The sequence below is a fragment of the Ictidomys tridecemlineatus genome, chromosome 12, assembly GCF_052094955.1.
Source record: "Ictidomys tridecemlineatus isolate mIctTri1 chromosome 12, mIctTri1.hap1, whole genome shotgun sequence".
Lineage (NCBI taxonomy): Eukaryota > Metazoa > Chordata > Mammalia > Rodentia > Sciuridae > Ictidomys > Ictidomys tridecemlineatus.
Genome location: NC_135488.1, coordinates 9,930,722 through 9,947,739, shown reverse-complemented (window position 1 = coordinate 9,947,739; position 17,018 = coordinate 9,930,722). Strand labels below are relative to the sequence as shown.

General features: G+C 35.8%; 1 protein-coding gene across 4 annotated transcripts in view; it reads right to left on the bottom strand.

Moving 5' to 3' along the window:
* Positions 1-1,999: 1,999 nt before the first annotated feature.
* LOC144369010 (rotatin-like) overlaps positions 2,000-17,018 on the bottom strand; it is a 46,241-nt gene continuing 31,222 nt past the window's right edge. For all 4 annotated transcript variants that reach the window (XM_078028068.1, XM_078028067.1, XM_078028065.1 and 1 more), the window contains 4 exons: positions 14,490-14,583; positions 9,360-9,552; positions 5,853-6,006; positions 2,000-2,136 (listed from right to left, as the gene is read on the bottom strand). In XM_078028068.1, coding sequence (XP_077884194.1) covers positions 5,946-6,006; positions 9,360-9,552; positions 14,490-14,583 — 348 coding nt within the window. In that variant the 3' untranslated portion in view covers positions 2,000-2,136; positions 5,853-5,945. The remainder of the gene's footprint in view (positions 2,137-5,852; positions 6,007-9,359; positions 9,553-14,489; positions 14,584-17,018) is intronic.

Sequence of the window (17,018 nt, the reverse complement as noted above, 5' to 3'; positions counted from 1 at the left end):
TGTGGTATAGATACACAATGGGATTTTAGGCAGTCATAAAGAAGGAAGAAATTATGGCATTTGCAAATAAATGGATGGAACTGGAGACTATCATGCTAAGAGAAATAAGCCAATCTAAAAAGACCAAAGGCCAAATGTTCTCTATGCTATGTGGATGCTAACACACAATAAGAGGGGGAGGGCAGAATAGAAGTTCACTGGATTAGAGAAAAGGGACTGAAGGAAAGAGGTGGGTATGGGAGTACGAAAGAGTAGAATGAATCGGACATAACTCTCCTATGTTCGTATAGGAACACACGACCAGTGTATCTCCATATCATGTACAACCACAAGAATGAGATCTAATTAAAGTAAGTTATACTCCATGTATGTATAATATGTTATAATACCCTTTAGTGTCATGTATATCTAAAAAGAACAAATTAAAAAAGTGAAAAAAATATGACGTGCAAAGGTCTCATGTCACAAAGAACATGAGTGGTTATGAACTGATTTGGAAAGAATAAGTAAGCTAAACTCAGAATCAACATTCAAATTAGTAGTCATATTAGATTCTTTTGAGTACTGATTTAGTGTAATCAAAGTAACATTGTTGTTTTACAGTAACTTTGTTAATTTGAAAAGTATGAACATAATTTTATGATTCATTTTTAGGTTATTTTATGTCTATGTAAGAATTATAGCCATCAGAATTTCTACCAGTCTGTGTCACACACTTAAGTTTACACAAAATAGAAATCTTTTGAATTTAATGTTTTGATTTTATCACTCTGAAAATAGTGTCAAATAAATAGGCTTAAGTTAAGGGTTAGCAATTTTTTTCTGTAAAGGGCTAGACAGTAAATCGTTTTTATGCTTTGCAACTCACTATTTTTGTCTCAACTTTTCATTTCAACTACTAAAGCATGAAAAGTGGTCTATGCAATACATAAGTGAACAAATGTGGCTATATTCCAATAAGACTTTATTTTACCAAAATAGGTAGCAGGGTAGATTTGGCTAACGGGCTTCCATACCTGATGTGAGCAGCACTTTGCTTCACAGTGTTGGAGATTCAGGTGGGTAAATTAATTTCCCCTAACAGATGCAAGAGGAGAATCTTAATCTCCAAGTGAAGCAATCTCTTTCAATTTTCATCTCAATAAAACAATTTACAACATCGAGAGCATGGGATGTACCATAAAGGGTACATTATGGTAGACTCAGAACTCCTATATCTAGAAAACTAATAATTCTGTTTCTTACCAAACATATATTTCCTCATAATTCTTACTTCAAAACTACCATTCTCTGTATTATAATAAAGTTTAAATGTTTAAAAATCACTCAAATAAATTAGTGACTAACTTTGAAACTTAGAAATCCATTTTTAATACCTTTAAATAAGTTATTAAAAAAGGTTAACATAAATGTTATAATCATTCACATATTATACTAAAATTTAGGAGTCTTAAGAAATAATAAGATTAGTTATTTAAAAATAAGTATTTGTTTATATTAGTCGGCAACTTTTATATGGAAAACATCTTATAAAAATAATTATACTGTACTCTTGGCATTTTTTGCCATAAAAATAATCCTGGTGTTTTGGGAAAAGACAATATTTTTATTGTAACTTCCCAAGTTATCATATGTACAGGATGGTATGTGTGAGATTTACCCATATATATATATCGCACTTATGTCAGAAGAGACTGATTTCTATTCAAAAGAAAATCTTATTGTTTTATTTTAATCTTATCATAAGTATCTTCATGAAATCATAGGCTCTTCTTGCTTATTTTTAGCCATTTTGAAAAGTGTTTCCGTTTTTCAAAAGTACATTTTTGGAGGGCTCCTCAAGAACATTGCAAATTCCTCAAACCAAGTGCCCTGGTTTCTCTTTCATGGGCCATGCCAAAGTTACTTAATTTTAGAGAATTTACATATCTAATTGGGAGTAAGGATTATCTTCATGTTATTAGCAGAAAGACCCCATGCCTGCGAGGACTTTCTTACCCGTCATTGCCGCCCAGTGCCTGGCCAGAGCCGAGGTGATAGACGGGTGTGAGACAGCACCAGCTTTCCTCAGGAGTGCAGCCAGAAGGTCAAATAAGTGTGTCCAGGTGTGATAAAAAGTCGATATTAACTCTACATCTACAAAATTAACCAAAACATTTCAAGTTACTAACACAAAGAAGAATAAGAACCTTTCAAAATACAAACTCTCCACACTTTGTTACACTTAAAATAAGAGGTATGTACTTGCCAAGTGAAAACCAATGTAGTTCAGCATTCAGCATTGCCCAGTCCCTTCCCCTCTCTACTGCCTCCTCAAGACATCTCCCTTTGCCTTCCTACATCCAAAGACACACTCAACAAGCCATCTTCTCATTAAAGTACACTAAACAAGACAGGAAGTATGACAAATGGAACATGTCATAATTTCAGAACTACATTTTGGGCACCTTATACAAACAAGTCATTGTGGTACTTCTGTAAATGTCAAGTTTTCTCCTATTTTCTTCATCCTCTCTAGTAGCTGTGTGCAGGGGTGAAAAGGAAAACATAATGTGCCAAAGTCAACACAGAAATGAAGAATTTCTCTGAAGAATCATGAAGAGTATTATTACCCCACGAAGAAAGCTGTAACACAAAAGGCGATTGTCCAGCTTTGCCTGGGGCTAACAATACAGCAATCAACCTTCTAGGTAAGGACACGTTTTCCCATCTCTGCACCTGGGTACATAGAAACTGGACAACAGTGGCTACCTTAGGACTCTGTGCTGTGCCATAAGCAGTATCAGTCATCCTTTCTCAAATTTCACTATAAAATAAACTGCTGAGAGCCATAGCCAAGTAGGAATGACGCATGGCAATTTCCTTGTCAGCCTACCCAATGTTGCTTAGAGGGAGGACTCTCCATTGTGGAAATGGGCTTTCCTTGGACCCAGGTCATTTGCCATAACATGCATGAATGTTTGAGAGTTTTGGTTTGAAAGGTGACCTTGCTCAGGGATTAGGGCGGCTCCGGGTTTAGGGTGGATCCTGCTGGATTAGGGTGGCTCCAGGTTTAGGGCATATCCTGCTGCCTCAGCCCCCCCCTCCCCTCCTTGAGTTCCCGTGGAGTTGGGGTTCTGAGAGTATTTGGTATGCAGAGCCCGGTGGAGGGTGTGTATTTTCCCCAGAACGTGCATGTAGAGTGCCAGTGAGAGTTCTGGAATAAAGAGCTGCTGTTGGAATCTACAAGGCTTTTGTGGTGGCTCGGTTATTTTATGCCCAGCCAGACTGTAGCAATAAACTAAGGACTTATATCTAGGTGTTTTTCATCATCCATGAAATTATCTGGAAATAGCACTTTCCGAGGAGTTTGGTTTAGAGTAACCCCTGGTGTTTCACAACTGTCTTCTCATTGATAGCTCTCATTACCATTCCAACAAAATATTAATTTCTCATTGTCATTCCAACAAAATATTAATTACACAGATGCTGTAAATCTGTTTGGGTACTATATGTTTATCTGTACTTTATACCAACAAAGACTTTAAAGTTACAGGTCTTAAGAATTTAAGTTCAAAGATAAGTCAAACAGTAAAAAACTATTAAGAAAAAAAAGAAAATTCAGAGGGATTAAAAAGCTATTCTTTTTATTAATTTTATTACTATACATGCTAAATAACTTTTAATGTAATTTATTTACTTATATGAGTTATAACATCTCAAATTATATAAATTAGCAATTTAAATAAGTTTTTATAAATCATTCAAAACTGTGATTTTACCATAAAAATTTAAATACCTAATTTCTTATAGAAAAACATTTTAGTTTTTTTTCTTACCTTTTGCTAGATACTAAAAAATAATTTAACTACTACATGTAAACCCAGATAATGTCAGCATTTCTCCTTTCAGAACTTGATATAATTAAATAATAAAATACATATTACTTTTATTTAACTTCCAAAGACCAAGACACATACAAAAGAGGAACAACAAAAAGCATCTATGAGGCCACCAATGGCAGTGAAGATGCTCAAACTATCTCTTGTCATGTGACTTTGGGATCAAGCAATCCATCAAAAGTTCTCCAATCAGAGCCATCCATTCGCCACAGCTTTGTAGCACTAATGTTGCGTACTTCTTGTGCATCTTCCATGAACACCATGTCAATGCTTCTCAAGAGATATGCAAGAAAATCCAACAAGAGATATTAAATGTAAAATAACAAGATTTTATCAGTAGAGGTGAGCTTCGGCAGTCCACAGTCCACTGTAATATCTAAGATTTTCTTTGTTTCATATTCTTCTCCTAAAAATGAACCTTAACCCCTTAGGGGTGAGATAATAGCACCTTCTTGAGATTGCACAGTCTAGCCTAATAAGCTAAGTTAGGCTATCAACTGGAGCTTGTAAAATTCCAATTATGTAGTTACTGCTCCTCAAGCACTAGGATAATTTTAACATAGAAGAGCTGCTGGCTCTTCACTTTCTAGACCTGAAACCAAGCAAATCCATACAATTCAAAGGACTAAATAAGAAGGAATTAAATGGCAAGAATAATTATCAAATGATCAATTCTTCATTATACCCTAATACTTAAATATTTTAAATGTTTATTTTGCTAAAGAGCCTACACTGTTAATTTTCTCTATTACTAACCATCACATTCAATTTTTTATCACAGAATATTTTCCAATAATTTAAGAGCTTAGGAAATTTTTTATATTATATATGCTAAATTGGCTTACATCAGTCATTGCAAATGACTTATTAGTAGGGTATTTGGCTTCAGCCACAGTTTATAAGTGTAATGGCTAACGAGAATTGTCAACTTGACTGGATTAAGAGATGCTAAAGATTAAGAGGCTCCTGAGTGCGTCTATGAGGGTGTGCTTAGGAATGACTGGCATGTGGGATAGCCAACTAAAGTAGAGATCTTCCCTAAATGTAGGCAGTACCATCCAATAGGATGGTGGCGTGGATGGAATAAAAGTAGGAAGAACAAGGAAGCAGCAGAAGAATCGAGCAAACCTCGATTCTTTTTACAAGGGGTTCTTGATTGGTGCTGGGATCACCTGAGGACATCAGGCTCTTGCTCCTTCACTCTTCCAAAGTGGACTCTCCTAATGATTCTCTAGGAAGTTCCCAGAAGCCTTTGGTCTCAGAATCAGTGATTCCTCTTGTTCTGAGGCTTCAGCCTCTTGGACTGCTTAGCTACTGGTTCCTCCAGCTCTCTAGCCTCCAGATGGACATTGTAGACTTTTCTGCTTCTGGTCATGTAAGCCAATCTAATAAATTTCCTTTTTATAATCATATCTCCTGTTGGTTCTGTTCCTCTAGAGAACCCTGACTAATACAGTAAGCATAATTAATACCCAGGCCTCAAGGTACCTTCTATCATGACAGATGTAGAGAGCTTCTCCTCGTTTTAGTTGACAACACAGGGATGATCCTTTACTGAATTATACACCTGCCTCAAGTAGTCTCCTGGAACCACTTAAAACTGTCCAAATGCCAGGCATAATGGCACATGCCTGTAATCCCAGCAACTCAGGAGGCTAAGCCAGGAGGATTGAGAGTTCAATGTCAGCCTCAGCAACTTAGAAAGATCCTGTCTCTAAATAAAATATGAAAAAAATTTCTGGGGATACAGCTCAGTGTTTAAGTGCCCTGGTTAAATTCCTGGTAACAAAACAACAAACAAACAAAAAAAAACATCCAAACTACAAACCAAATTATTCAAGCCTTCCAAAATACTTAATACAAACCAAAAAGTAACATTGAAGAGGATATCTGGAGCACACTAAGATTTTTTTTCCTCAATATAATTCACTTCCAACCTAAACTAAATACAAATAAATTAATAAATCTTACCTAATGCATTGTCGATGCATACAATGAGAACTCTAATGATATTATTAATAAGAGGTTTCAGAAGATCATCTTGTGTCACGAGGTTAGGTTCCACTAATAAACAGGACTGCAGAAGCCTGGACAAAGAGGATAGGTATTCCAAGAAAAAGGAAACCTGTTTGTAAAAGGAAATAAAATACAATGAAACATGTCATGTGAAAAGTACATCTCAAAATCTTTGCTACCTGCACCTTAGAGCATTAATCTCAGGATATATAAAGAATTCAAAAGCTTAATACCGGACTGGGGTTGTAGCTCAGTGGTAGAGTGCTTGTCTAGCATGTGTGAGGCATTGGGTTCAATTCTCAGCATCACATATATATTTTAAAAAAAGCTTAACACTAAAACACCAAATAACCCAATCAATAAATAGGCAAAGGAATTGAACAGAAAAAGTATTTGGGACGTGAATTGTGCGGGGGATTGGGATTGCCCCTGAACCTGTGTGGAGGCGGTGTGAGAGCGGGAATAAAGAATTGCTGTTTGAACCTACAAAGCTGTGTGGTGGCTCGTGATTCTGTGCCAAGCCGAGACATTGGCATTTGGCAAGAGACAACAAGAAGTGTTACAGAGAAAAGCGGATTTGCTAACAAGTCTTTTGTAAATTAGCATAAATAGGATTAAATAAAATACTGATATAATAGTTCAAAAGTAATTTTTTTTAAATGTTCAAAAAATTCCTACCAACAGGCACCTCCAATACACCTGGCACCTTTACAGACTGCAAGCCTGGTACTAGAGCTCTGGCTCTAGTCCTGCCCTAGACAGTCATAGCTGGTTTCCTCACCTCATTGGGTCTATGCTCAAACTTCCCCTCTATGGGATCTTTTCTGACAACTCTACCTAAAAACTTCAAGCTCCAGCCTTTTACCCATCCTCATTTTGTTTTTTTTTCATACCATTTGTCTCCATCTGGTACAATACTTTACATTTTATTCACTTGCTTACTGTCTGTCTCCTGCAACAGGGACATAGACTGCATGTGGGCAGAAATGTTTGCTTTGTTCACAGATGTTTGCTAGCACCTAGAACAGAATTTAGCACAGAGGAGACTGAAGAATTATCTGGAATGAGTTGAAGCTCTTATATATGCCCCAAAGCCAACAGCACTTAACCTACATAAGGCAGCCAGCATACTGGTCAGGAGTATGGGCTTGGAACCAACCTTCATGGGCTAGAATCCTTGCTCTTCCCCCTACTGAGTGAGAGCCCTACAACAAGTTGCTCATGTCGGAAGGCATTAATGATACCTCTTATGATTGTAATTAGGATTACATAAATTAGCTGAACAAAGACCCCTAAATGTTTATTACTGCTACTATACATATTCACTATATAATTCCCCAGTGAGCACCTGCCACGGGACAGGCACTATGCTGGACAGTCAGGACACAACAGCGTACAGGCAGAGGCTGCCTTCTCTTTCTGAGTGTGCTCTTCTGGCTGCATCTATCCCTCAGAAATTCAGCTTCAGTCCCTCCAGCTTCGTTCTGTATTTTGCATACATCAAGTATGCCTGGATAACAGGGATCTTGCCATGTCCGTAGCGTCTTCACTCACTTTTGGTTACCAGTCACTGTCTGAAAGGCCCTCTCTAGATACCTCGTGTAGAACAGGTCTCCTCTCCCCACTCGGACATCACTTCCAATCCCCTACTTTAGGTTTTCTTCTCAGATGTCTGTAATCATCAGACATACACAGATGTGCTTGTTATCTGCTCTCCCTGCATGAGATGCTGGAATATAGCAGCACTCCATAGCCATGTGCTGACAGACAAAGGAAGAGACAATCATTATGCAAACAAGCAGAGTCAAAGGAAACCACAATGCTGAACTGCTTCAAAGATGATGTGCACTGTGAAATCTGAGAAGCAAAGAATTCTGCAGAAAAGAATATCTAAGTAAACTTTATTAGAAGCAGAATAAAATATAATGCAAGCCCACTTAGAAGGAAAGCAAACAAAAGTAAAACCTGGGTAGTGCTTTTCCAGTTCAAAACAGCAAACACACAGGCTAGGAAATATGTTCATATTTGGAAAGTAAAAACAAAATAAAACCAAAAAAATTATTTTTAAGTCATAAAAAAAGAAAAATAGGTATGGAAACATGAAAGCCTTTTCCAGAAAGAGCCTTTCACATGGCTGTGGCCTCAAGGCCACATCACCCCCTCAGCTGACTCCTAAGATGCAGGATACTCCTAGAGCTCCCTGTGGTCATTCTTGAGGCAGCAGCGGGCGGGAAAGAGAAGCCAACCAACTAACAGTTTTCCAACCCTAACAGGCATCACAGCAGAAAAACCAACAAATATTAAAAACAGAAGTTATAGGGCATTGCCAATTATAAATGTTAAAGGAGTAACTGCAACTGAGTGAAGTAGAACAAAGAATATTTCTTTGCTTTCAGCTATTTCATACCTAAAAGAAAGAGAAGGTATTATGATTTGTTGAAGAAAAGAAAGACATATCAGATAGTAAATGTTCAAAGGTAGAGAGGCAGAGGGATATGTGGTTAAAGGAGGTGGGTACACTTGGCTAGAACAAGACTAGATGTCAGGAAGTAAAGACACACACATTTAGTGCACAAAGAGTAGCAGCCTGGACTCCACCACTTTGAATCCTCCTACGGACTCCATTCAATGGTTTCATTTATGTCATTTATTTATTTTTGGTACCAGGATTGAACCTAGGTGTGCTTAACCACTGAGTCACATTCCTTGGCCTTTTTTTATTTTGAGACCGTGTCTCACTAGTTGTTGTGACTGGCTTTGAACTTGAAATCCTCCTGCCTCAGCCTCCTGAGGTGTACAAGAGTGCACCATTGCACCTGGCTTCAACAGTATCATCAATCATAGTCTAGACATTAAAATAATTTCCCAAGGCTGTGACATGACTGCATGAAAAAATCATAAGATCAGATGGGCCTGAATTCAATATCTAGGCCTTTTCTACCACACTTAATAAGAAAAATCAGGACAAAACTATATCAGAGGTTCATTAATATTAGGCAACTGAATATAAAAATTTGAAGAATCAAATCCTGATACCCCTAAACATTTATAGTTGGTTAATAATGAAATATTGTCTGCTAAAAAGTTTAGTTTCCCATAGCAACATAACTCCAAATGAAGTTAAACAATAGCTTTTCAACTCAGGGATATTATTCTGATATGATTACTAAGGAAATAGATCCTCAAACTCCTTCACATACAATTAATAATCAACAAGGGAATTATACCATATTCCTTGAATGTGCTAAAAGACAAATAAGGTTGAGAAAACTGAATTAAAAACTTTTTTTTTCTTTTGGCCTTAGAAATTAACAAGCTTTAATAGATCTTAAAAAAAAAAAAACACTGTTGAGACAATTGTGGCAAATACAAAACCTCGGAGTTGAAGGAGCTGCCAGCACACGCAAAGTCTCACATCATTTCAGGCATACGCTACGTCAATTCACAGCATTCATCTCTTACCCACAGAGAAGCTCTATGAGATGAGCTTTCCCAAAAGCATTCACAGTGTCTCTTGGAGCAATCACCAAGAGGTTGTCCAAGAGGCTGCAGATGGCTGAAAGAAGAGACGCAGTAACAAAAACACAATGTTGGGGTAGTGGAGCAGACAGGGGCGAATGAGGAGGAGGCCGTGATGATGTAGGTTCGTGTTCACCTATTATTGAAAATAAACACAAAATTACTACTTAATTTATCTGTGGTTATACATAATATTCCCAAGTTCTTATAATCAAAGGAAAAATACTAAAAATTATTAAACCAATGGTTGGCTAATTCTCCTAGTTGTTGGGACTCATCTTAACCCTTTGGCTGGGGAATCAGGCTGCTCCTTGCATTCCCTACTTCCATGTGTGTGCATATATGTACGTAGGTGTACGTGGATGCTCTCTAAGAACACTGAACAGCCAAGGCAGGAACAACAGAACATGACCCTGTGCCCCAAATGTTCAGACACTGCGGAACCAACAGACGGTCCTCAATCCTTTTTCTGAAAAATACTTTTGGATTTTACAGAAGCAGTAAGGCACAGGTAGTATACATTAACACCTCCAATGGGATCTCAGATAACATCCCATATAAATATTCCTACAGTAGAGCAGATGTGCATTTACAACAGGGTAAATAAAGGAGTAAATAGAACCTCCAATCAGCACTGGTCATTTAAAGCCAAATGTATTTAGGTGTGGCCAAATTTAGCTATTAATTGAGTTAACAGCTGAAGAAACTGAGAAAACAGGTTTGAGGGATTGCAGGTTTTAGATTTGAAGATATTGGGATTGTGGATCTTTCCTAGCAGGCTAATCTGCTTCAACACTTTTCATGATTACCTTCACTGCTTATTTCTTTTTTTTAAAAAAAAAAAAAAACATTATACCTTGAATAAATTCAGACTTACAGAAAAACATAAGTACAAGGAATTCTCCAAAACCTATAATCGTTACATTATTTTGCCATATTTTATTTATGTACCTGTCAACCCACCTCTCATTTTATGAACTGCTAATATAATGCTTCTTTAATCCTAAATTAACTTTCTTCCTAAAAACAAGGACATTGTCTTAAAGCCAGGAAATTAACCTGATGCACTGGCCTATCTAACCACTTTAGCAATTGTTTCACAAATGTTTGATACATTTTATAGATTTGTATAAAAAATATATTTCCTCTTTGGATCTAATTTGGGACACTATTTTGAATTTAGTTGTTAGGTATCTTCTTTCCAAACTGGAAGAGTCCTTCAATCTTGCTTAGTCTTACATGACCCTGACACTTTGTGAAGAATGCAAGTCAGTTTTGTGCAGAATGCCTATGGCTTCCTCACAATACAGACTTTCAGTGAACTTATCAGAGGAAATACAATTCATTTTCTCCCATTATTGGAGGCCTTAATTTTAACCATTTGATTAAGGGAGTGTCTACTAAACTTCTTCTTTGTAAAATTATGTTTCCCTTTTTGCAAAAGCAATTGTCAAACAATGATTTTTCTAATTCTATCATAGTTTGTTTGTTTTTTTAACAATTTTAGTTTACTTTGTACTCTCTGGAGGAACATTCCCTTCCCCTCATTCATCCATGTCAGTATGACTCAAGGATTCTAAATTCTGTATTATAATTTCCTAACGTTATTTATTTTGCTATTCAAATTATCCCAGGAATTGGCCCCTTCAATATCATTCCCAAATCCTTTTACCATTTACCAAATTAACATTAGAGAATCTTATTTTCTAGCACAGTAAGATGCTCCAAGTTCATATTGCTCTTTCCCAGCACAAAAAGCCTTTATTCCTTGAAGGGGAAAATGGAATTCAAAAAAAAGATCTGGGTCCTGAAGTACATATACTGCTCTAGGGTGTGACTGTTTCTGAGTTGGAAACATGTGCCTGTGTGTGTGTAAGACGAATGCATTCATGCACATACACAAGTACACACGCCTCTTTACCTCTTAATTAAAAACACTAATTCATGCAGAAATCTCCAAATCTAACCTAACCCTGTATGGTCTATTGGATATCTTTCCCCCTCCCATACTATAATTCATTTATATGAAAGGAAGAAACCTGGCTTTCATCATTCACAGTACATTTACTTATCTACCCAGCATTAGACACATATTAAGTAGTTTCAGAACTGTTAACTGATACTACTGCAAAAAGTAAAACTAGCAAAAAGAACCCAATGCTTGCTTACAGTTCTCTTCAGTGTTAGTCTTAGGACAAGAGCCTTAAATATGCTCAAGAGTTAACTTTGGCCAGATGCAGTGATGCATGCTTGTAATCCCAGCAGTTTAGGAGGCTGAGACAGGAGGACCTTGAGTTCATAGCCAGCCTCAGCAATGACAAGGCACTAAGAAACTCAGGGAGACCCTGTCTCTAAATAAAATACAAAATAGCGCTGGGGATGAGGCTCAGTGGCCACATGCTCCTGAGTTCAATCTCCAATACAAAAAAAAAAAAAAAAAAGGAGTTAACTTGGGTTAGTTTCTGACTCACTTCAATTGTTATTCATGTGAAATGTAGCTAGATTAATTTGAGTTCCATGTTATTTCCCCATTTTTTATTTTATTTTTCTTCACATCAAATAAAATATTCACTGTTATGAAAGTCAAGCTACACAAGAAGGCATATGCAGAGAAAAGCCACTATCTCCACTTCTAGCTCTTCAGCCCTGTTCCCATATGCTGGCATTTCCTGCCTAACTGCCATCCACCCTCATAACTAAGCTCCTTTGTTTCCTGTTAATTCTATATTTATATCTTTTTGCATAAATGAGGAGATAAATGAATTTTTAAAATTTTTTCTCTTACACAAACAATAGAAAATTATTACACTCTTTTGCAGTGTGCCTTCTTGACTTAATATTTCTTGAAAAATCACTACATATTATTTTGAAGACATAATCCTTGTTCTTCTTAATAGCTGTATAGTTAGTTCTTCATTGGGTAGATGTTTATTTAAAAGCCACTCTCCCAATGATGGGAATTCAGGTTGTTTCCATTATTTTTCCTTCCACACAACACTGCATGAAATAACGACATGCATTTTGTACTTTCATTGTTGGTGAGGAGCCAAAGGAAATTCCTACCTATAATTTACATAATGTAAATCCACATGCACAGTTATTAGATACTACCACATTTGCTTCCAGAAATTTTATGCCCAGTGCATCTCCTCCATCAAAGTATAAGAGTGCCCATTTTCCACAGTCTTGCCAACAGAATCCACTGCGAATGCTTCATAATTGTTGGATCTCAGTGGGGTATAAATTAGTATTAACCAAGGTTAAGTTATTTTTATGTGTTTTGTGAATTTCCTCCTCACGTCTTCTACTTGCTTTCACAGGAGGCTTAGGGTTCGTTTCCTCCTCAAATGTTAAGAATGCTTTATGTTACATGTTCAAATATCTCCATCTATGAGTAATGTTGCAAATAGTTTTGCTGATTTATCTTTTGACTTTGATTTTGGCATTTTCTGCCCTGCAAAACTTATTTTTAATTACAGTAAAATTTGTCCGTCTTTTCTCATTCTATCTGAATTTTGAGGCATAATTGGATAATCTTTCCCTATGCTGAGTTTATGAGGAATCTTGTATGTTTACTTCTGGTATGCCCATGATTTTCATTTGAGGACCCAGGTGTTTTTCATGTTGACCTAAATACATAGACCTTTTCTGTCTCATTGCAACTAGCTACTCAGCTTCCCGCCTCTCTGTCAAGAGATCCATGTGCCACCCATAGATTTAGGATGAAAATTGAACCATCTAGGATATATTTTCAATTCTATTTATTTTTCATGTGGCAGTAACATAAATACTGATTTAAGTATACTTCTTAGTCTGATTTAATGTTCAGAAGAGGTATTTCTCTTTTTGAATATTTTCCTTGCTACTTTTGAACCCTCATTTTTCCACATGAATAAAATTTTGTTCACCCTAAAAAAGTCTGTTGATATTTTTATTAGGACAATATTAAACACAGAGATTAATTTAGGAAGAACTGATATCTTTCTGATGTTGGATCATCCCACCTGAAAATAAAGAAAGTCTTTCCATTTGCTTACATTTACTTTTCTGTTTGTTTTCCATATTTCTCATTAAGTTTATTCCTATTATTTTATCTTCTTTTTGCTATTGTTAACTGTGGTTTTCCATAACATTACCCTTTCTAATTGTTTATGTGCATATATTAAATTTATTAAATTTTATTTTCATTTTATGTCATGCTATTTTACTAAACTCTTTTGCTGTTCAAATTAGCCTTATTATTAATTCTCTAAAGATTTCCAAAAAATCAAATTATACAGAAAATCAAATGAACATTTTCTAAATTAAACACTTTCATATTCTGTTAACATGAATTACTAAAAATAAAAATGACATACTAGGAAATTACTGGAACAAACACTGAAATGAATACGCGAAGTTTTAATTAAGCAAGTATTTCTAAAAGGATTTTCTGTATATATCCTATACTTCAGGGTTTAAACTTATTCTCATTTTAGAATCCATATTCCTTTTAGGTCAGGAATATAAACTTACTGAATAAAGTTAATATACTTCTAGAAAATTAACAAAAGCTGCACTGTAGTCTTCAAAATAAAATTTAAAGCAAAACAGAATTGAAAGTAATAAAATTAATATACTGCCATGAATAAAGTAAATCCCAGGTTGTTCATCATGTATTTCTAACAGATTTTCTTTGTTTCAAATAGAAGCACTGCCTTAGAAAATATTTATGATTAGAATCTCTTTACTTTCAAGTAGACAACTATGGTAAAGTGTTTTCCCCAAAAAAAGGTAGCTAAAAAAAAAAAAAAAAAAAAGAATTAACTAAAATTCACTGGTTTCTGAACTCAAATACTAAATATCTATAATTAACCAATAAGGAGCCTTATTACAATCAGATTATTTATATGATAGCCAAACTCTTACTTACTAGTTAAGAGCACTAGTAACTCTAGTTTTATTAATTTCTGAAATATTTATTCCATCATATTCTGTGGCTTATTCCATTAACATTTTGTTCTTTAAAAATATATGCCTAGATCAACTTATCAGTTTTCTTTTTGAAAGCAGAATGTCTTTCTAGAAGGATACCTTGAGCCATCGGCTGGTCACGTGAGGCTTCAGGCAGTAGCACCATTGACTGCACAAGTGGCTGGATTTCAGCACTGCCCACTGAGGCTGCCACCTATGGGTGAGGAAGGAAGAATATCTTACTAACATAGCTTAGAAAAGGAAACACATGCAGCATGAACACAAGACAACCTTAGGCAGGAAGGTTTGGAACAAAATCATAACAGTTGGCTCAACTAGAGAATGTTCCATATCTTGACAGATATAGCAGGTTTTTTAACAGCTTTTTCAACTACTTATAAGAACTGTTATAGTTGACATAAATCAGTAACTCAAAGAAGCAGTTTTGATATAAAGCTAAGTTTCCTAAGTCTATTTCCTCATTGTCCAAATGTTGAAAGGCTAAGGCTAAAATAAACTATTTTACCTAAAATTCTTTAGATTCTTGAGATATTTAGCACTTCTGGATTTATAATAAGTGTTTTTTAATGTTTTGAATAGCATACTACTTTAATAATGCATATAAAAATTAGCAGAAGTATTAAAAGATTTTTCTTTACCTTGTCTCATACCAGAAAAAGAATTAAGAATTCAACATTTTGATACTGTGCTTCAGAATACAGCATGTTTTAAAATTTTAAACAACAAATGCTATGGAAAGCAAATACAGTTTCACCCCAAAGGCTTAGAGATGAGCAGACTGTGTAGCCTCCTACAACTAAAAGCACCCAGGTTGATGTGTTTGGCACCTCCTACATAAAAACATCATATCCAGCAAGGTCAGATAACTCTGTCTTTCTTACCATTGATTTCTTCTCTGGAAGAGGGCGTGAGGTGCTCACACCAAGGAAGTCTCTGGGATAGTGCAAGCACAGGGCAACTGGTATCAACAGAACTTATAAATCAATGCTAGTGCAGACTGAGGTACTATGTGGTGTGTAACCTTCATATATTGATTGTGTATAGACCTAACACTTAAAGTGTTATACCTTAGGGTTACTATGATCAATGAAAGCAAAACCTAAGGCTACTTAGTTCAGTCTAAATAAATCACTCATAAACAGGCATTAAGTCTCGTATTTTATATTAGATTCAAATAATAGGGAAAAATTTTTGTTCATTTAAAAAAATGTATTTGCTCAGGTTGGAATGAGAGGTGTGTAAAAAATGTTCCTGTTAACAGACATTAAGATAAGTTTTCAGTTCTGGGAAGAAAACAAACACAAATACTGATATCATAGACTATGCAGGAGTGGGTTAATCTATCTGGCTCCTACCACAAACTCCTTTGGCTATGTGAGAAAGGTAAGGGGGCAAATGATGGTGGAACCCTTTTATCATTCCACTGAACATTCTTTCAAGAGCCAACTCAAGAAGCCCTTATCATTACTGATACAAACAGAGGCAGGGAACTGGTTTGTAGTTTTAGCATTCCGGGTAAGAAGGCAAAGTTTATAAGAGCTCACTAAATATCTGGCTCATATGAAGAACACAAAGGAGTCACTTGTGATCAAAGGTGAGGCATTAATAAACGTCATAAATTTCCTCAATAAAGCCCGGAAAAAAGACAACAATTTAGAAATGATGCTCTCAAAAAGTACCAATATTATAACTTACTCCATGTCGTGAGAAACACACAAGGACTTCTTTATATGGTAATACATTATTAGTTGATTTGGGGTTATCTATATTTCTATTATCCTTTTTGAAATTTGTATTACCATATTACTACTTTAATAAGTAAAAACAAAAAAGTCTTAAGCTGAATTGCTATGCTCAATTTCATGCTTGTTTGGAAATAATTACCAATATTAATTTGATTATATTTGATAATACACTTGGTATGCAAATCTGTTACTTTCACTTGGAGCCTTGGTAGTCACACATTAACTACTGAAGGTGCAGTTTCATCCTTCCTTAGAGATGAGGACTACGAAGTTAAGGGATTTGCCCAGCTCAGATCATCAGTTTGGATCCTCAGTTCAGCATCATGACAAGAAAGTACTTGGGCTGGAGCACACCGAGGTTTGTAAACTCCCCTTCCTTCTTCATAAAGAGAATTCTCATTCTCTCTGCTCTCTAACCCATTTTAAGTAGGAAGCCCCAAGTGGGGGGCTTAGGGTTGTCCTCTTGTCCCAATCAGTCTATCTAATTTTTGTAACCATCACTTTCTAGACTCACTAAAATGGTTTCAGTGTAAAATTACAACTTTGTCCATCTGTCATAGGACATAGCCTAAGGTTTTCAATTTATATGCCCTTGATAAGTAAAGCAGTTTTCTTTGAAGTCTATACACTTGTAGCTTTATTTCCTTACTGATGTCAAAGAAAGCAGTAAGAGCTAGTCAGAAGAGATAACACTGATGGTACTTAAAGCCACTGTCCTAAAACTGCTTCAAATTAATCAAAATATGGTTGCCAGGAGCTAGGGCTGCGAAAATAGGGAGATGCTGATGGAGGAGTATAAACTTTCAGATATAAGATGACTAACAAATCTACTAGAAGCATTTTTTAAAAACATAGCAAAAGAGTAGAACTTAAAGTTTCTATA